This window comes from Giraffa tippelskirchi, chromosome 1 (genome assembly GCF_054371585.1).
Source record: "Giraffa tippelskirchi isolate mGirTip1 chromosome 1, T2T-mGirTip1v1.2.pri, whole genome shotgun sequence".
Taxonomy (NCBI): Eukaryota; Metazoa; Chordata; class Mammalia; order Artiodactyla; family Giraffidae; genus Giraffa; species Giraffa tippelskirchi.
Genome location: NC_137275.1, coordinates 180,418,142 through 180,440,020, shown reverse-complemented (window position 1 = coordinate 180,440,020; position 21,879 = coordinate 180,418,142). Strand labels below are relative to the sequence as shown.

The 21,879-nt window shown below is 39.0% G+C and overlaps 1 protein-coding gene, 1 long non-coding RNA gene and 1 other non-coding gene across 12 annotated transcripts in view; 1 reads left to right on the top strand and 2 right to left on the bottom strand.

The window, feature by feature from the left end:
- The window catches only part of NCBP1 (nuclear cap binding protein subunit 1), a 40,142-nt gene extending 18,304 nt beyond the window's left edge, over positions 1-21,838 (bottom strand). For 2 of the 10 annotated variants that reach the window (XR_014059835.1, XM_081511194.1), the window contains exons 1-10: positions 21,538-21,838; positions 12,493-12,581; positions 11,829-11,933; positions 9,882-10,038; positions 6,116-6,223; positions 5,643-5,764; positions 4,642-4,711; positions 3,957-4,172; positions 1,399-1,496; positions 589-652 (exon numbers count right to left, since the gene is read on the bottom strand). Coding sequence is in view for 7 of the 10 variants with exons in the window: in XM_081511194.1 (XP_081367320.1) it covers positions 589-652; positions 1,399-1,496; positions 3,957-4,172; positions 4,642-4,711; positions 5,643-5,764; positions 6,116-6,223; positions 9,882-9,941 (738 nt within the window). In the remaining 3 variants the exon portion in view is untranslated. Of the gene's footprint in view, positions 1-588; positions 653-1,398; positions 1,497-3,956; positions 4,209-4,620; positions 4,712-5,642; positions 5,765-6,115; positions 6,224-9,881; positions 10,039-11,803; positions 11,934-12,492; positions 12,582-21,537 lie in introns of all 10 variants that reach the window. The other 8 variants (XR_014059834.1, XM_081511182.1, XR_014059861.1 and 5 more) reach the window with 6 other exon arrangements.
- LOC145521543 (U6 spliceosomal RNA) lies at positions 8,146-8,252 on the top strand. Its single transcript, XR_014065458.1, has one exon. It is a non-coding gene; the product is annotated as a U6 spliceosomal RNA (small nuclear RNA).
- LOC145514188 (uncharacterized) lies at positions 16,602-21,205 on the bottom strand. The gene is made up of 2 exons (XR_014059905.1): positions 20,050-21,205; positions 16,602-18,854 (listed from the first exon to the last, which is right to left on the bottom strand). It is a non-coding gene; the product is annotated as an uncharacterized LOC145514188 (long non-coding RNA).
- Positions 21,839-21,879: the final 41 nt, after the last annotated feature.

Genomic DNA, 21,879 nt, shown 5'->3' with positions numbered 1-21,879 from the left:
ACCCTTGTGATACAGGAAATAATATACTAGCCACGAGTATGCTAGTAGTAAGAAACCAGATAAACACAGTTAAAAATGGGTTATCTGCCTAAAGAATATTATAAAGTATTTAAGCCGCTTATGTATATGTTCCCTAGAGAAGGAAACAGCAACCCACTCCAGTATTCTTGCTTGGAAAATTTCATGCACAGGGGAGGCCTGGAAGGCTATAGTCCATGGGGTCACTTAGAGTTGGACACAACTGAGCACACAGACATGCGCACGCACACACACATCTGTTAAGGGGACAATGTACTGCTCGAGTTAGAGGTAACTTACATTATCCATGATAACTATCCATGAATGAAGACATACCAGATAAATAAATTATAGGCAACTCAAAATTTTGTTTGGTTACTAGGCTTAACCTCCTCTTTTCTCTTTACTAACATGGTTAACAGAGCTCCAAAGCTGAAAGCAATTTCCTCTTTTCTCTGTTAATTTTCATTATCTGACAAGCAGCAAGAACAATAACAAAAGGCCAAAAGTAGATTACAGTCAACAGAAAGATTCTGAGACTTTGAAACAAGCTCCATCTGGAATGCATACCTCAACTATGTGGTAGTTCAAGGGGATCTTGTTCTTCCCAGGATAACTCACTAGCTGTGCAGCACTATAAAAAGTGTAATTTAAGTTTAGTGAGTATACATAGATATATGAAAAACCAAATAAGCAGTTTAAAAAACAGTGTGTGTAGATATAAAGGAAATATTTTCTGAAATGTTCTAGATTTCAGTTACTTCACCTAACTACAGCACAAATTATTTTCTCTACCATAAGGGAAACTCTTTAATGTATATCCAAAACTCCTTGCAAGATCAGAAAGAATGTAAATAATAGTGAGGAAGTACATTCAGATCTACTAACTTAAAAAGTTTTATATGGTAGACTATCCCCAAAATGCTATATTCCTTTCTGTCTTAAAATCCAAACCGAAACTTTCCAAGGTTTTAGAAAACATTAAAAATAAACTTTTCCAAAGCTTGATGTCTAACTGCTAGGAAACAGAGCAAAACCATTAGTATTCATTTATTCCTGCAACATTCATCCCCAAAATAGCTTGTCACTCAAATCAATTTACCCAGAGCATATGGCAAATACCCACATAAAAGAGCAGGCATCATATGCATATCACTATAAAGCACTACAGTACTATACAGCATCCAGAAAAGTACTATTTAAGTACTATTTGAGGTCCTACTATTTGAAAGCAAGTCAAGTGTTTTCCAAATTGGTCTTAGTGAGACAGAAACCAGGAACAGCAAGACTTTCTTACTCTTAACATACATTTTGCTCTTTCTACATCATCAAGATTGCTACTTTTTCACACTAGTAAAAGTACCATGAAAAGCATCTTACCAAGTCTTCCTTTCCTTCCAATGGGACTTAATGATGCAGTGAAGATTCTCTTCTATTACAAATCTTTCCACTGAATGACTCCCTGGCATTACAGGACCCTGGAACCAAAACAACATCTATATACTACAGACCCAGACAAAATATTTTTCATTTATTTAATATAATATATGAGAGCTTATTATGTTCCAGATACTTTTTATATTGGATGCTGAGGATAAAAGTTCACAAGCATGAAAGCTCTGAATTTCAACAAATTTTATTTCTGTGTTCACCTACCTACAAGAGAACTAGAATATCAGTTATAGTTTTTCTTCTTCTACCTGACACTACTATCTCTGCCCACCTCAAGTCTTAAATGAAGCAAACTAAATAATTTATGTATATTATTAGCCCTTGATTTATTTTTTTAAACAATGAGACTGGATTACTTCCATAAAAAACATGGAGAGGGGGCTTCCATGGTGGCTTGATGGTAAAGAATCCACCTGCATGGGACATGTGTTCGATCCCTGATTCGGGAAGATCCCACGTGCCACAGAGCAACTAAGACCACAACTACTGTTGTGCACCACAACTTCTGAGCCCAAGCTCTAGAGCCCAGGAGCGGCAACTATTGAGTCTATGTGTGGCAACTACTGAACCCTGCATGCCCTAGGACCTGTGTTCTGCAACAAGAGAAGCCACTGCAATGGGAAGCCCAAGCACTGCAACACAGAGGAGCCCCCACTTAATGCAACTAGAGAAAAGCTTGCACAGCAACAAGACCAAGCACAGCCAAAAATAAAATAAATTAAAACACTATGTAGACATAAAAGATCACATACATGTTGAAAGATATCCACACTGTGTTGTTTTCAAAAAGGTTAAAGAACATTATTTATGTACTGTTTAATTTTAAAAAATATGCATAGCAAACAGGTTCAATGAGTTTATTTTTATTTACTTTTTTAGTCACCACTGTAGACTCTTAATAGTGACTTTCACTTTACAATTTCTAACTAAAAAAGAAAAACTTTTTTCTGAAAGACCAGAACTAAACAATCAAATCCTCTTAAGATATCTTGTATATTTATGTTCTTCTGGCAAAGGATGATGGGCACATCACAGAGGCAACAAGAGCCTCTTGATGAAAGTGAAAGAAGAGAGTGAAAAACTTGGCTTCAAGCTCAACATTCAGTACAGGAGAGGCATATTTTGAGGTCCTATTCTAATGTTCCCTTTGCACAAATAAATACCCAATCACAAAGACTCTAATAGTCTTATTGTAAATTAGACTTTCAATTACATATACCTAATCAGACCATTACATAAAGTTGACTAGAAGCATTTTATTACATATGGAATACTGCAAGAGGGTATCAAGTTGATAATTCTGTATTTATAACCAATTACCCTAGGTTGGGAAGATCCCCTAGAAATGGCAACCCACTCCAGTATTCTTGCCTTAAGAATTCCATGGACAGAGGAGCCTGGCGGGGCTACAGTCCATGGGGTTGCAAAGAGTCAGACATGACTTGAGCAACTAACACTAACTAACCCATTACCCAACAACTATTTACTCTAAGATGGAGTATACATACCCTAAAATTTCACTGATCAAAAGCAACTTTCCATAGAATAGAAGAGAGAAGGCGGGGAAAGAAAACTCAAATTTGACCTTAGGTGGTAATACGGGTTCTTATGCCAGTGGTTCTCAACTGGGGGCAATTTTGCCCCTAAGGGACATCTGGCAATCTCTGGAGACATTTTTGGTTGTCATAACTGACATGCTACTGGCACCTAGAAGGTAGAGGCCAGGGAGAATTTTAGGCATTCTACAATTCATAGGACAGCCTCACAACTAAGTATTCCCCAGCCCAAAACATCAATGGTGCTGAGACTGAGGAGCTCTGCTCTATGCTGACTGGAACATATAAGCAACAGGTGTGACAGAGAGCCTTGTGGGCTACAGTCCACAAGGTTATGAAGAGTCAGACACGACTACAACACCACTACCACAGGGCACTTTAGTCAGGCGAGTTTCTATTCAGAACCAATCCCGCGATCACTATGCTTGCTGCTTGGGTATTAAAGTTAATACAGCATTTGAACACAAAGGCATAAAGTAAAGCATAGTTAAAATGTAAATACCATGTGTCACATATCATTCTATATACCTTATGTATGTATATTAATAATTTAATCCTCATTACAACTTTGGGAGCTATATACTAATTATTATTCTATTTAGGAAACTAAGGTAAATAACTCACTCAAGATCGCACAGTTGGGATATGCCTAAATCGGGATTAAAACCCAAACCAACCTGGCTCTTGAACCTATACTTTTCAATTGTACACTATGCTGTCTCTTCATTTATACAAGCTAAATATGATTTCTTGCATAATGAGGTGATACCATTCAATGAATTAGGTGTTAACTTCACTGCCACTGACCCTCTCAGACAATAAACGACTCAAAATTAAAATGTCCCATAGGCATAATTCTAACAAGATGAAACCATAAGTACAACATAACACAGGCCCTTTGAAAGAGACCTTTGCTGGTCATGCACGTACCTCAGGATCATCTGTGTAATCAAACATTCTGAAGATGACCCTTGGCATCGGGTACACCGAGTCTTCAGTGTGAGGAGGTGGTGTGAACGGAGGCAGGTTGTGCTGCAGTGCTTCACACAGGATGCTGTCAAAGGCAAGATAAGGTCTTAGGATGTGCCGCTCCTGCCAGCGATCCTTTTTCAATTTCTGAATCTGGGCCCAGAGGCAATCTAAATACTAAAGACAGATTAATTTTTAACAATTAATAGATATCTGGAGGCTAGGTGAAATAACATTTTGACTAGACAAGACCAAAGTCTACTACCTTCTAAAATACAGGATACAAAAGCAAGCTAACTTATTAAACACAATACAAAGGAATAGTGCTATGTTTCTGTACACGTTTTAATTACTTGACGAAGTCTGTCGGGGGCTGCTACATCTTATTTTTTCAAATTGGGCATTTAGGTAAAAAATACATCAACTCTATGATATCTGGAATCCCACAGAACAGGGAACGTTTCAAGAACATTCTACCATTTATTAAAAATACACTATATGCCTAGGGCTATGAGGAGCTTAACCCCTGATATGAAGTGTGAAAACATAGCTATGGTATACAAATGGGATGATTTGAGTATGTCAGAGATTAAGAATCTACTCTGACTGTGCTTGTGTCTATCACAAGAGACTGAAGTCAATTTACCTCTTCTTGCGGATGTGGTTTCTCTGCCGTCCATACTTGTAACATGGGTACATGAGTCTTTTGGCGTCTTCTAAAGGTTAGAATGAAAATCTACATTTAGGTTTTTAAAAACATGAAAAGATGTTCAGTTGCTTTCATAATTAAGAAAATGCAAATTACAGGAGTGAAACATTTTAACCTGTCAAATTGTCAGATATCAGAATCATTGATAATGTATTGTATTGCCAACATGTAGTGTTTTGAAAACACTGCTGGCAGAAGGCTAACTGATAAATAATCAATCACTTTAGAAGAGATCTGGAAGAGTATAATCTCTTTGGAAGGCAATCTGACTAAACAATCTATCAAAATTATTACTGTTAAGACACTTCAACCTAGTAATGCCAATTCTAAAAATTCACATAACCCACAAACACATTTGCACATCAACACAAAGACATATGTACAAAGATATTCACTGAAACGCAATTTAAAATAGCCAAAGACTTGCAATAGGCTCAATGTCTACCAACAGGAAATGAATTAAAGAAATTATGGTACATTAAATGAGTCGAATACCATATAGCTGTTAAAAGAATGAGGTAGAGCTAAATATTTTACACAACAAATCCAGATTGTATTAAGGGGGGAAAAAGGAAGTGTGCATAGAAGAACAATCTCTATACTGGACCATCACTTGTATAAAAGGAGGGAAGGATGTATTCAAATGTTAGAATATTCACACTCTTATTTTCATTCCTCTTTTGCAAACATGTATATACTATTAAAAATAAAACTACAACTTTGGAAAAATATAAACATTTAAAAAATATTGAAAGGTAGCTTAGTGTAATGAGAAAGCAGATTTTTATCTTTAGACTTCTTCAGCTTTATTTGTAACTATGTAGATATTAACAATATCCAAAGAGGTACCTATTAATAGAAAACCAAACTTATAACAAAATTCCCTGTAAAAAACCTTAAGGGGACACAAAACCATTACCATGCTGCTGTGCCCTTACTTAAGATAGCTTTCAGTGTTGGCAAAGATTCGGTCCATCTCTGCATCTTTCTTTTCATACAATTCCTTTCCAACCCAGGGCAAAGACGACAGAAATGCATACACGTACCAATCCCGACGCACCTAAAGAATTTTTTAAAAGGTACCTTTAAAATAGGCACTAGTGAATTTTCATTCCTGTCATATTTATTCCTGAATGAAATCCTATGGACACTATTTAATAGGGCTTAACGAAGATGTCTGGCTCATTCAGAGCATTTTCAGATATATTAGTTTTAATCTTATTAGGCAGAATCATTTAACTAATATACATATGTCATGAGGATCGACCATTATGCCAGTTGGCTTAACTTTCAGATATTAAGAATTTATAATGTGATATCTATTAATCATTTTTTTTTTTTGGCTAAAGGGCTATTAGTGAAAAATTCCTCATACCATATGAATGAGATTCAGCACAAGGGGTTTTCTTACCTGAGGCACATCTTCTTCCTGTGTTACACTTACAAAATTTTCAAACATAGCAACCATTGATGGGGCAGCAATGACATGACAATTCACAAGATCAGATAGAAAACGGACCTATTGGGGAAAGCAATTTCTATTAACTCTAAATGTCCTTTATAATATTTATAAAACAAGCACTTTGCCCAAGGACCAAATCTAGACCACTACCTGTTTTTTAAGGAACCTGCAAATTAAGAATGGTGTTTTAGATGTTTAAAGGCTTGGAAAAAAACAAAATAATATTTTGATTCATACAAATTATACGAAATTAAATTTCAGTGTCCACAAACCAATTATTACATAGCCACGCTCATTTATTTACATGTAGTCTTTGGTTGCTTTTGTGCTCTAACAGCAGAGCTGAGGAACTGTTAAAGAGACTATATGAAGGACAGGAATCCACATGTATAGTTTTACATTTATACTAGACTAGGAAGTCAAAGTGAAAGTTGCTCAGTCATGTCCAACTCTTTGCAACCCCATGGACTATACACAGTCCATGGAATTCTCTAGGCCAGAATACTGGAGTGGGTAGCCTTTTACCCTTTCTCCAGGGGATCTTCCCAACCTAGGGATCGAATCCAGGTCTCCCGCATTGCAGGGAGATTCTTTACCAGCTGAGCTACAAGGGAAGTCCACTCGACTAGGAACCTAAACTAATATTCTAGCTACTACAACCAATAATCTTTTTTATTTGGTTGTGAAAAATTTTCACTGGACCACAGAAATGGAAACGAACAGAAATTTACTGGGTGTCCTTTATGTGCCACCGCTAAGCACCACTATTAAAGTCTCTGTCAAATGGGAGCTCATAGACCAGTGGGACGAGCACAATCTTGACCCAAAAGGGTGACTCCTATACTAGAAGATAATGAAAAAATGCTCTAGAAACAGGGGAAAAGGGAATAGGGGAAAACATCATAAGGTAGGTAACAATCAAACTAGGTTATGAAGAATCAGTAAAGTAATCCTCAACTGGAGAGGCTTCTAAACAGAGAGGTTCAAAAGCAAGGTGTGTTCAGGGACCCACAAATAATTCTGATAGAGCTAGGAGTATATTGGAAGGCAAGAGAAACAGACAGGGGCAACCATGATCGGTCAGGCTTAATGAAGTTTGAACTTAATCTTATAGCCTAATCAGTGTCCAACTCGTTTGATTGTATACTCAATAGAAAAGAATTTGATCATGTACCTTCAACACGAACATATATTTATACCTAATATACACAGGGGCCCACTGTGTACACATATTAATAAGGTTGCCAGTCTATATGTTAGATATTAATAAGGCTTAATTCCATTTCCACTTAGAAAGGCATGAACTATACTAGAGGCCCTGGAGACAGAGGAGAAGGGACAGACTGGAGAGAAATTTATGAGGTAGAACTGACAGGGCTTGGGGACTGCTTAGAGTATGACGGGGCAAAGGGAAAACAAAAATCAATGCTCAGGTTTTTGAGCAGCTATCCAGTAAATACCAGCCATTTGTGTGGGTTGGGGTGAGGACTGAGAAAAGGAGGTATGAATAATGTATTAATATAGTGACAAACTTTCAGGCAAGATACCTTAGGGCTATCTAGGAAGTATCTGGAACACAGGTCTGGAGCTCAGGAGAAACGTTGAAGTATGAGTTAAAACTATAGTGGCGGGGGAGGGTCATCAAAATAAAGGTCGTTTACAAAGCTATGAGAGAGAATGGGAATGCTTTAAGAGACATGTCTGAAAAAAAGTGAAGTGAGGACAGAATTCTGAGAAACACAAAAATTTAAAAGGGGCAAAGGAAGCTGACCCAGAAAAAGGAGCCTGAGAAATAAAACACAGGTGGCAGCAGGAGGTCCTGAAAAAAGTGGTGCAGCAGAAACCAAGAGCTAAGAAGTGTAAAGCATCATTTATTATAGGGAGGTCAACCTGGATTTAGAGTTAAAAGAAGCCATATCACTGGATTTGGTAATGAGCTCTGTATCTTTAAGAAGAATGGTTTCAAAAGGGCAGCTGTTGTGCTCGCTTCGGCAGCACATATACTAAAATTGGAACGATACAGAGAAGATTAGCATGGCCCCTGCACAAGGATGACACGCAAATTCATGAAGCGCTCCATATTTTTAGTAGAAAGCCCAGAGATAAATCCACGCACCTACGGACACCTTACCTTTGACAAAGGAGGCAAGAATATACAATAGAGAAAAGACAATCTCTTTAACAAGTGGTGCTGCGAAAACTGGTCAACCACTTGTAAGAGAATGGAACTAGAACACTTTCTAACACCATACACAAAAATAAACTCAAAATGGATTAAAGATCTAAAGGTAAGACCAGAAACTATAAAACTTCTAGAGGAAAACATAGGCAAAACACTCTCCGACATAAACCACAGCAGGATCCTCTATGACCCACCTCCCAGAATATTGGAAATAAAAGCAAAAATAAACAAATGGGGCCTAATTAAAATTAAAAGCTTTTGCACAACAAAGGAAACTATAAGCAAGGTGAAAAGACAGCCTTCAGAATGGGAGAAAATAACAGCAAACAAAGCTACGGACAAACAACTAATCTCAAAAATATACAAGCAACTCCTGCAGCTCAATTCCAGACAAATAAACGACCCAATCAAAAAGTGGGCCAAAGAACTATACAGACACTTCTCCAAAGAAGACATACAGATGGCTAACAAACACATGAAAAGGTGCTCAACATCACTCATTATCAGAGAAATGCAAATCAAAGCCACAATGAGGTACCATTTCACGCCCGTCAGAATGGCTGCTATCCAAAAGACTACAAGCAATAAATGCTGGAGAGGGTGTGGAGAAAAGGGAACCCTCTTACACTGTTGGTGGGAATGCAAACTAGTACAGCCACTATGGAGAGCAGTGTGGAGATTCCTCAAGAAACTGGAAATAGAACTGCCATATGACCCAGCAATCCCACTGCTGGGCACACACACTGAGGAAACCAGAATTGAAAGAGACACATGTACCCCAATGTTCATTGCAGCACTGTTTATAATAGCGAGGACATGGAAGCAACCTAGATGCCCATCAGCAGATGAATGGATAAGGAAGCTGTGGTACATATACACAATGGAATATTACTCAGCCATTAAAAAGAATACATTTGAATCAGTTCTAATGAGGTGGATGAAACTGGAGCCTATTACACAGAGTGAAGTAAGCCAGAAAAGAAAAACACCAATACAGTATACTAACACATATATATGGTATTTAGTTAATCGGTAAAGATAACCCTGTATGCCAGACAACAAAAGAGACACAGATAAATAGAACAGTATTATGGACTCTATGGGAGAGGGCGAGGGCAGGATGATATGGGAGAATGGCATTGAAGTATGTAAACTATCATATGTGAAAGGAATTGCCAGTCTAGGTTCGATGCATGATACAGGGTGCTTGGGGCTGGTGCACCAGGATGACCCAGAGGGATGGGATGGGGAGGGAGGTGGGAAGGGGGTTCTGGAAGGGGAACACACATACACCCATGGTGGATTCATGTCAATGTATGGCAAAACAAATACAATATTGTAAAGTTAAAATAGATAAATAAACTAATTTAAAATAAAAAAAAAAACAAAAGGGCAGCTGTTATGGTGAGTGGAGAACTGTATTTCAAGAGAAAAGATAAATTATTTGGTTGTAGCTAACCTCTCTCCTCCATTCCGACACTAAGTTCATAACATACCAAAAACCTCCCCAAAATCAAAAAGCCAAAAACTTACCAAATACACAGCTTCATTATAATTGTTTGATTTCAATGATTCTTTCAGTTGGCGAATCATGGCTTCTACAAATTCTCCACCAAAGTTGTAATTCCTGGCATTCAGCAGTCCAACTAATGTTGTATAAATGGTCAACTTCTCAGGTAACAGACGTGCACTGATTTCAGAAGCCAGTACAACAAGAAGATCCAAACACAACAACATTAAGTTGCTTAATTTTATACTATATAATTTTTTAATAATTTTATTAACTTTAGAAAAGCATTAAACTATTATTTTTAAAACTACTTCGAAAAAGGCATAAATATTGAGAAGAGTTGTAGACAGAGCTACCTCAATTTTTTCACTTTGATTCTAATCAGTTAATCGTAGAGTTAAGAAAATAAAACATTCTAACTGTGAAGTCCTCTAGACTAGCTTTTCTTCCAATATGCTTAGTGGAAATGAATGGCAGATTTACAGAAAATGGTTTCTGTGGTAAAATACCTGAGAATTGTTGAATGAAACAAGTTTTTTTTAATACAGAATCATTAAGGGGGAGACAGAGCAATCAACATTTCTAAACTCAGCTGACCAAATGTCATGGGATCAGAATTCCACTTTGAGCAACACTATTCTAGTTCCTTAGAAAAAGTTCAGAACTAATGCCAGTTCCTATTAGTTAAATTGTTGAATTTTTAACATAGTACTCTAATATAGTAAGATTTCTTTACATCTCAATTTGCTTACTCAAGTGTGTTAATTTTCATTAAAATTATTTGAAAAGTAGAGGATCACAGTAATAAATTTTTTAAAAAAAGCAAATGTTGATCCCTAATTTAGGCAGCCTTTAGCAATTAGCTCAAAAAGAAAAGCAAATGGGAACTCATGATCATTCAGATTCTCTTAACATTTTTTGCATTTTCCCAAGGTTCCTAGCAGTGTTAGGGACAATTCAGGCTTAAAAAAAATACTTGCACTGATAGTAACCATTCTCCTCAACCCATCCCCACCTCAAAGTCATGGCTTCCAGAGTTTAAACATGAATCTACTCCATTCCAATAAATGCTTTCAGAACAGAAGGAATCTATGGATAACTATAGCCAAGTTATTTTTCTTAGTAGTTTCCTAGTGTGAGGACATGTCTTCCTGAATATTAATTGGATTCCTTTAAAAAACTGTATCTGAATTTATTTACACTTTATGAGAAGTTAAAAATCGACCTATAGTCTCAATCTGTGTGTACATTTGTAAATTTAAAAACTGAGTTGTAGGCAATTTAAGACAAAAACATTGTTTTAAAATAACTGAAATAACAACGAAGTCACTTTCATAATGAAAACTTTTATCCAGAAATCATAGCTACTTCTCTGCAAAGCATACAGTTTAGAGTAATCACTGTCTACCTGAGTGATAAGAAGTCTGGATTGCTAATTCCACCGTTAGGAGAGACTGTTTCATGATCTCACATGAGACTTTCCCACACTCTTGTCCTTACAAATTAAGTGCTGATACTCATTCTAGCTAACCTAACTCAGAGAAAGATTATGTCTATTATATCATAGCTCCAAAAGCATCTTCAGCCTTCTAGAAGGGCTATTACTTGAGTGACTGACTAGTTCTCAAATTTGTTTGATATTACTGATTAAAGATATAAATTAAACTCTATTATATACATTTAATTGTACGTGCTTAAAAGAAGATTGCTAAACGTGGAGTTGTCTGCTTTCTCACTTAAAAGCAGTCAACTCAAATGAGCCTAAGGATCCAAGAAACCGAAAAAATGCTCAATTTTCATGTTATTTATCTCTAAGAGTTCACCAAAGGGCCAAAGGTCATTTCATCCAACAAATTCCCCATGGAATCAAAGTAGATGACATATGGAACCTAAATACATCTTCTGAACATTTCCAAGCATTTAAGAGTAGATAACACATTATCACCTGGATTCATAAATCTTTTGTATACATACACTGTACAAAGAAGCCTTAAGATCTTGCTCTTGTAGTTAGGAAGATCAGCTTCCAAAACACCAGCCAAGCCTTCCAGGTTGCTCTCCAAAGAGCAGGCACTCTGTAAAGAATAGGATAGCATATTAAATATCTGTCAGGTACCCAGCAATTAGTGCATTAAAATTTTCCAGGTGATGATAAAAAAGTTACACATAAGGCACTCTGACAGTTTAGTATAAATAAATTCAGGTTGTTATTATTCTTTAGAAAACCCTATAAAGAAAACAAATGAAATTTAAAAAGCAGCGTAACAAGTATTATAAGTGGGAAGACATCCCAGGCTCTGTCTACTGATACTTTTCTAACTAATGCACTCATTGTATGACTGGGCAAACTACCTCAAGTATCCAGAACTTACTTGGTCTTCATTTGCAAATTGAGCAGACTGCTTCCTAAGGTCTCCTCTAAGACTTAAATTCTATGAAAATTACTAAAAACATTTAACTCTCAACGATCTGCATTCCAAAGCTTTTAATATGCATCTATTTTGGGATGTAGATGCATGGCCATACCAACTTTGTCCATAAGTTAGACCATCAAGTTTTCAGATGCAGAAATTAATCAAGCACAGTCAATTAACACTCTAAGCCCATCACAATCTGTACCTATTTTGATCATACCTTTTCTCCTACTTTGCATATTAAAGATTCCAAGTGATCTTCAGTTTCATTTGCATCAGAGGTCTTTCTCCTTTTGTGAGGTTGTCCCCCTGTTTCAAGAATGTAAAAAAGTGAACATTACAGGATGAATCTGCTACCAAAAATTTTACCTTTTTACTGCTATAATCTCTTTTCTACCTGAAGCCCTACTGTTTACACACAGCCGAAGCACTTAGTAACTGAGACAAGGCTAGACACAACCAACAGTCTCCATACCCCGGGGCATTATAACTCCAAGAGACATTATTTAAGTTTTGTGAGAATAGTGTCCCCATAGAACTATGCAATGCAGCAGCCCTGTCCATTTCTTGGATAGGTAGCAAAGGTGCCCATATCATGCTAGCCACTAGCAGTGAGAAAACTCCCTGTAACACTCATGTATGGCTGTTCCCATTCTTTAAGGGCTTAATTTAAGTTGTTTAATCATCTTCAGTCACTCATTCCTAAAACCTGTCAGTGTCAGTAGTACTCATTATTCTAACAATGAAAATTATGTAAACTGATGAAATATGGGTATAAAACCAAGTTGAACGTTGTGGAAAGACTTGATGAGGGGGTAAGCTTTTGTTAAAAAAGAAAGGAAGAGGAAACTTCAAATGATGGGAGAGGAAACATAAAATATTAGGGCTAGGTTTAAGAAAGTTTCTGAGCTCTTAAGTCTTCAATTAATAGTTTTGGTTCTATAGACCATAGAGGCACTAGGGTCTGCTGCTGCTGCTAAGTCGCTTCAGTTGTGTCTGACTCTGTGTGACTCCACAGACAGCAACCCACCAGGCTCCGCCGTCCCTGGGATTCTCCAGGCAAGAACACTGGAGCAGGTTGCCATTTTCTTCTCCAATGCATGAAAGTGAAAAGTGAAAGTGAAGTCACTCAGTCGTGTCCCACTCTTCGCGACCCCATGGACTGCAGCCTACCAGGCTCCTCCATCCATGGGATTTTCCAGGCAAGAGTACTAGGGTGGGCTGCCATTGCCTTCTCTGCACTAGGGTCTAGTTTAGCCCAAACAATGAGAATTACAATTGGCAGACATACTCAAAGAAATGTCCTGAGCACGATATCAAATAATTGGTGGGGAAGAAAGTAATGATTGTCATCCTTAAGTACCGGACGATCTATCATTTAGTCTTGGTGTTAGTGGTCTCTTATCATTTTGTCTAAAACCTCAATACTCCTACCTCATATCCTTTTGTAGAATAATACAAGGCTGAAAAAATTTCAAATACTAGTGTTACATATGAAGGATGATGCTGTTGCTACACACAGTGTGGGCCACTCTCCCAATATAATTCAATTTTTGCCTTCCACCAATTAAATTATTAGGACAGCAAGCAGACAAGCAAGCAATAATCTATAACTCTACGGGCTGCTGCCACTGCTGCCGGGGATCAGTATTAATAATGAATATCTGCAGATATAGGGTCACCTAGGACCAAGTTATATTTTTAATCTCCAGACTTGTACAGCCAGAGGAACTGAACCACCTTTAGAGTTCACAACTACTTACTTGCCACTGGAACATCTGACAGTGATTTCCATAAAATACAGCACCTGGCTATTATAACCTGGGGGTGTTAAAAGCTTTCCCAATGTCTGACATGATCTTCGGGTACCTACCACCTGAACACAAGCTGAATAAAAGAAGCAAAAGGCAAAGGAGAAAAGGAAAGATATATCTGTTTGAATGCAGTGTTCCAAAGAATAGCAAGTAGACAGAAGAAAACCTTCCAAAGTGATCAGTGCAAAGAAACAGAGGAAAACAATAGAATGGGAAAGACGAGAGATCTCTTCAAGAAAATTAGAGATACCAAGGGAACATTTCATGCAAAGATGGGCACAATAAAGGACAGAAACGGTATGGATGTAACAGAAGCAGAAGATATTAAGAAGAGGTGGCAAGAATACACAGAAGAACTATACAAAAAAGATCTTAATGGCCCAGATAACCACCGTGGTGCGATCACTCACCTAGAGCCAGACAACCTGGAATGGAAAGTCAAGTGGGCCTTAGGAAGCATCACAACAAACAAAGCTAGTGGAGGTGATGGAATTCCAGCTGAGCTATTTCACATTGTAAAAAAGATGATGCTGTGAAAGTGCTGCACTCAATATACCAGCAAATATGGAAAACTCAACAGTGGCCACAGGACTGGAAAAGGTCAGTTTTCATTCCAATTCCAAAGAAAGGCAATGCCAAAGAATGTTTAAACTACTGCACAATTGCACTCATCTCACATGCTAGCAAAGTAATGCTCAAAATTCTCCAAGCTAGGCTTCAACAGTACATTAACCAAGAATTTCCAGATGTTCAAGCTAGATTTAGAAAAGGCAAAGGAACCAGAGATCAAATTGCCAACATTCGTTGGATCATAGAAAAAGCAAGGGAATTCTAGAAAAACATCTATTTCTGCTTTATGGACTTTGTGTGGATCACAACAAACTGTGGAAAATTCTTAAAGAGATTGGAATACCAGACCACCTTACCTGCCTCCTGAGAAATCTGTATGCAGGTCAAGAAGCAACAGTTAGAACTGGACATGAAACAACAGACTAGTTCCAAACTGGGAAAAGAGTACGTCAAGGCTGTATACTGTCACCCTGCTTACTTAACTTATATGCATAGTACGTCATGCAAAATGCCAGGTTGAATGAAGCACAAGCTGGAATCAAGATTGCTGGGATTAATATCAATAATCTCAGATACACAGATGACACCATCCTTACGGCAGAAAGCAAAGAACTAAAGAGCCTCTTGATGAAAGTGAAAGAGGAGAGTGAAAAAGCTGGCTTAAAACTCAACATTCAAAAAACTAAGATCATGGCATTCGGTCCCATCACTTCATGGCAAATACAAGGGGAAACAATGGAAACAATGAGAGACTTTATTTTCTTGGGCTCCAAAATCACTGCAGATGGTGACTGCAGCCATGAAATCAAAGACACTTACTCCTTGGAAGAAAAGCTATGACCAACCTAGACAGCAAATTAAAAAGCAGAGACATTACTTTGCCGACAAAGGTCCGTCTAGTCAAAGCTATGGTTTTTCCAGTAGTCATGTTTGGATGTGAGAGTTGGACTATAAAGCTGAGCGCTGAAGAACTGATGCTTTTGAACTGTGGTGTTGGAGAAGGCTCTTGAAAGTCCCTTGGACTGCAAGGGAACGGCAGAGGATGAGATGGTTGGATAGCATCATTGACTCAATGGACATGAGTTTGAGCAAGCTCCGGGAGTTGGTGATGGACAGGGAAGTCTGGCGTGCTACATTCCATGGTGTCGCAAAGAGTTGGACAGGACTGAGCGACTGAACTGATTACCATCTAGACAGAATCAAAGTGTTATAAAAGGTTACAGGGCAAAACATTGTGCTTTGACTCCCCAACCCCTCAGTGATCATTAGAATCTAGTTTAAGTAACCACTGAATATAGTTTAGAAGGGATAATGCCAAAAAAAAAAAAATACAACAGGCATGCAGCATAACTATAACAACATATTCCTGAAGATACCTGTCCATGTAAAGTTGTGGACATGTGCAGTATCATGGTATCAGTGACCCTGAGTCTCAAGTATACATCAAGCTGAAGGCACAGAATCTGCACAAAGGTTCCACCACCCAAAGAGCCAAACCCGACACAAAAGGACTTCTATTTTCAGAATTCATTCACTGAAAAAAAAAATGCATATTTGAAGGAACATTTACATAAGCTATCAACCAGGACATCAAAATAGCCATATCCAAGAGCAATGGTTCTCAACTAGGTTGGATTTTGTCCACCAGGAACCACTTGGAAATCTCTGGAGACATTTTTAGCTGTCACACGAGGGGAGTGCTACTGGCCTCCAGTGGGCAGAGGCCAGGGATTCTACTAAACATACCACAGTGCAGAGAACAACTCCCACCAACAAAGAATAACCCAGCACAAAATGGCAGCAGTGCTGATGTTGAGTAACTCTGTTCTAGGAAGCAGAATATACTAAATGTTCTTCAGAATCAGATTCCAGTAAGGGTAGGAGAATGTAGATGCTAAAAAACGACTGAATCAGAGCAGTTTTTTTTTTTTTTTTCCTTTTAAACCTTAACCATTGTTCGTTTCTTTCTGGCCCATCTACTTTGCTAACTCACATCCCACCTCCACGCCATCTCTAAATTAACTATCCTGCTGGCCTGTTTTCAAATCAGCTTAGAATCATACCCCAGACTTTAAAGCAGCCTCCTAGGCACTCTTGTAAGACTGAACAGAAGAAAATACTGCTGTGGGGAGAGAAGGCAGGATTTTTGAAGAAAAACTATAAAATGCAAGTATTCAGTTCTATTTCTGAACTGCAACCCTTCTTTCCTCTCTTCTTCCTACTTTTAGTATGTTTGGAGAATAAGAGGCAGAAAGTATTAAGAAGTAGAAGATGCCTGACTCTCAATTGACACAGGAGAGACTATAACGGGGAGGGGGACTTAACAGACACCATATGAATTCACACACAGTAATAGGATATTGAACTCAAGAGAACGTGGGCAAGATCACAGGCAAGGAGAATAAAAACTTTAAGAATAAAATTTGGGGAATCAGCTGAATATTTTCACCTATCCTCAAGAAAATATACCTAAGGTAGTTCACAAAACAAAACAGATTTTATAGTAACAAGTACCTAAACAGAAGTTTTACAATGGAAATTAAAGTTACACATTAGCATTTCATTCTGACACCCTTAGTTAGCACAGAAGAGAGAAGGAAGTCTCTATGAAAACCCATCTGAAAAAAATCTTAATAAGCCAAATAATTTTTCCCCCTGTAAGGTGATACTAATTCTATATGGATACATTATACTTCATATTTTATACCCTTATTTAGAATTTATATGCACTACCAAAAATTCTAAGCCCACACAGTGGAAACAAAAACCAACTAATGTGAAAGAGAAAGTAAAAAAAAACCAACAAGAAAAGGGAAAAGTAAAGTACCTTGATCCTGCAGATTTAAAGCAGAGGTAACAATCACTTCTGATACAAACTATACTCTTCCTCAGAGTAACAAATCCCTGCACTTCTATTTATTTTTTCTACAGTTAAGTATCAATTTAAAAAAAGAGTCACTTCTAAAAGGTAAGGATCTAATACTATGCAGCTTAAAAGGGACTAACATGGGGTTTTTGGCCAAGGTTACAGACAATCAAAATATTTTCTTACAAGAATAAAACAATACATTGAACAGCTACTGTATGCATATCCAAAATAATTGAAAAGCTTCAGATATTCTTAAAAAGAGTCTAAGAAATGAGTTAGTTTTAGCACTGGACCAGTATCCACACACATTATTTCCATTTTCATTGTCTATAAATCCATGTCCAGGTGAACTTCATTGGTATAGCCTTGGATCCTGGACTCTGAAGTCTCAACAGATACAATTTTAAGTTGTATCTGTGAGCTGATCCTCTGTTACCTCTCTAACCCTATCTCCTCAACTCTCCCCTTCTTACTCTACTACAGCAGCACTGGCCTTCTCGCTGTTTGAAGATGACAGGACTATTCTAGCCTTAAGGCCTTGGCATTCAAGGTTCCCTCTGCTTAGACTACTGCTTTCCCCCACTTTTTAATTAATCAAATGTAAATACACCCTCATCTCCTGTAGGTTTTTGATCAGATGCCATTCTCAGTGAGGCCTTCACTGACAAACCAGTACAAAACAGCAACTCCTCCCCGACAAGAGCCCTACCCTCTTTAACTGGTTTTATTTTTCTCCACAGTACTTAACACCATATGATACGCTATATTTACTTGATTGTTCTCTGCCTATAAAAGGGGAGACTGCACCTTTTATCATCCACTGCTGTACTGCCAGGAGTTAGAACTGTGCCTGGCACTGTTAAATATTTGTTGAATAAATTATTGTGTCTAGTCAAGCACATGGAGAGTCATGGCAGTCAGGGACTGGTAAGAGCTGACAATAATCCAGAAATGCTTAGATGCATCTGTTTAACACAACAATAATCTGGCCTATTTTAAAATAGCCTTCTATAATACTTGAGTTGTCAAAATTTCTGATTTTAAAAAAATTTAGTAGGCGTTTAACCAAAAGAAAGTTATCTAAAAAACCTGACTCAGATCACCATTTAGAATAAACCCTAGATGATGGTTACCCAAATTGTGGCAATTTACGAAAGCTCCAGACTTGGTGTAGTATCTAAGAAGGGTTATAAATGGCCCTTCGACTACTAAATTATTTATAGTAAACACTGCTTAATTAACTCCTTGTTTTATTTTGTTTTGTCTTTACTTATTTATTCTGAGATTCCTGCTGCTGCTGCTGCTGCGTCGCTTCAGTCGTGTCCGACTCTGTGCGACCCCATAGACGGAGGCCCACCAGGCTCCGCCGTCCCTGGGATTCTCCAGGCAAGAACACTGGAGTGGGTTGCCATTTCCTTCTCCAATGCATGAAAGTGAAAAGTGAAAGTGAAGTCGCTCAGTCGTGTCTGACTCTTCACGACCCCATGGACTGCAGCCTACCAGGCTCTTCCGTCCAGGGGATTTTCCAGGCAAGAGTACTGGAGTGGGATGCCATTGCCTTCTCCCTATCACATGAGAAATGGGTAAATAAAATGTGGTAGAGTCACATAATGGCAATCTACCTAACAATTACAAAGGATGAACTGCTTCTACATTTAGCAACATGCATAGATCTCAAAAATATAGCTAAGCAAAGAAAGAAAACCACAGAATGAGTCAATATATCATCTGCATAAAACACAATATATTCAATGAATTCACATGTAAAAGTCTTAAAGTTAAGATGGATGTACAACAGACATTACAGCAATTCAGATGGGACGGGAGAATGGTAGTTGAATGACTACCATTATTTGCAACAATCGCACCAAGACCCAAATGGACAGTGATTTAGCCACCAGAAGCTAACTCCTAAGAACGTTATACCAGCATCCCAATAACCAAAGCAAAAGTTGTTTTTCTACAAATTTACATCCAATTCTCCAGGATGTCCCTTGGAAAGATTTTCTCTCTCTTTAGGGATGCCCTAGAAAGGAGAAGATGAAAGAGTAGAGAAAGCATGAGAAGAACAAAGACAATGGGAAGAACTTTAAAAGACCCAAGTTCTCCAAATCCCAAGTGATGACTTCTAGGAGATTAAGTTCTTAACTAATCAGATGCAAAGCACATGAAAACTATTTTCTGTGCCCTGTATGTACATTGGAGAAGGCAATGGCACCCCACTCCAGTACTCTTGCCTGGAAAATCCCATGGACAGAGGAGCCTGGTAGGCTACAGTCCATGGGGTCGCTAAGAGTCGGACACGACTGAGTGACTTCACTTTCAGTTTTCCCTTTCATGCACTGGAGAAGGAAACGGCAACCCACTCCAGTATTCTTGCCTGGAGAATCCCAGGGACGGCGGAGCCTGGTGGGCTGCCGTCTATGGGGTCACACAGAGTCGGACACGACTGAAGTGACTTAGCAGTAGCAGTATGTACATTATGTCGTGTTTAATAAAAATTAAAGATATAGCATAGTAATACCTGTGTAATGAAAAGAACTCTCAACTTGCTTTCACTGGTATCTGGGCACTGCTAATGCTGTCTCCATGTTAATTACACTAAAACTGTAGACCCTCAGGTGTGAGGTGAGAAGGCTAGGGTAGAATATCCTCCCAAGCCAAGCTCTGGGAGAAATCTGATACTTCACTATTAAAAGTAAGTGGGGGACATCCCTGGTGATCCAATGATTAAGACTGCGTGCTTCCACTGCAGGGGGCACAGGTTCAATCCCTAACCCAAACTAAAATCCTTATACCTCGGCCAAAAAAAAGAAAGAAAACCCAAACCAACAAACCAAACGAAAAACCTTAAATTAGTGGGACTCTGCTCCTACCCCTAAGGTGCCCCAACATTCAAACAGAGAAAAATGTAAGTGGAGAAAATTAATCCAATTTTTTTTGTTCTGTACTTTTTCTTAGAGTCACCATCTGCCAATGTTTATCAGCTCTTAAGCATTATCAGGTGATAAAATACACATCTTCATGAGCAATTAGTTACATGTGTTACCTCTCACAAAACCAAAAGGTCTGTATCATTATTTCTAAGTTACAGACTAAGGTTGAAAGAGGTAACATAACCCAGGCAAGATCACAAAGCAAACAGCAGGGTCTGGCTTTGAAAAACCCTCTGATTTCAAAGTCTGGACTCTTAACCACTAAACTACACTCTTCTCAAAGAACAATACCCTAAACTATTAACAACAATAACCGTTAGGTTTTGTTTGTTGGATGTGTGTTCTTGACTGATTTTTGTAAGATAAACATTTTTTCTATTTTTAACGAGAAAAATTATTCTTGGTTTTTATTACGATGACAACTCCATGATCCCCATTAGCGCAACCATCCAAATGGTTGATCGAAATCTCTAGGAGCTCTCCAGTTAGTCTTCCGACACTCTTTATTACACGAGGAAAATATGTTTACAGTCAGTTCAAAATCTAACACAACAATCTACGTACATCTCTTTCTTAAAGAGACCTCTTGGGTGTGGATAAGACACTGCTTTCTTTCCCTATCGCTTGGAAGAAGGCAAGACGACGGATGACGGGTACAGGAGAAAAGCTCAGGTTGGGATTCAGCAGATCTCTCACCTTCTGAGAGTCCTTTTTAAGTGCAATTTGAGGGTCAAAACGAGACACTGGGTCGAGTGGGTCCCTATGAAGCGGAGGCACAGACACAGGTGTACTTCCCTGCTCAGCGATGCTAAGAGCCAAATTTTGAAGAGTTCCTAGGGACCAGGGTCCACCAGGCCTCCCCGTGGCCAACGACTGAGGAGGTGGGACCGGGGGAAGCAGGGGCTTTCCCAAAGTTGCCCGGCCGCACTTCCGCCGTGCCACCCCCTTCTCTCCGCGGCTCCCCGAACGCTCCCGGAGTAAGGGCTTCCCGTCCCTTCTCTCGAGACCCAAGACCAAGAAAGCCAAACCTCGGCCCACCTGAGCGCGGCCTCGGCGGCCGGGCTCAGGGCACTCACCATCGTTCTCGTCGCTGTGCCGCCGCCGCGACATGCCGCACGCTGGTGCTCCGCGGAGCTGAGACACCGGTCACGAAGCGCGGCAGGAACCGTCAGGCCGCCAGCCGCTGGGAGGACAGCGGCGAGGCGGGCAGAGTGGCCGGCGCGCAGGCGCTCTCAGTCGCGGCAGCTCCCGGAAGCACAAGGCAGGATGGCTGGATGGCTCCGCGAGCTAGGATCCAGGAAAGCCGGCTTCTGGAAGCTCACCAGGCCGGTGGCTTCTGCCCTGCTTCTGCCCCTCTCGGGTTACCTCCGCCTCTCTGCTGCTTCCTTCGCCCGCCTTCGCTGAAAGCCCTTCCGGGG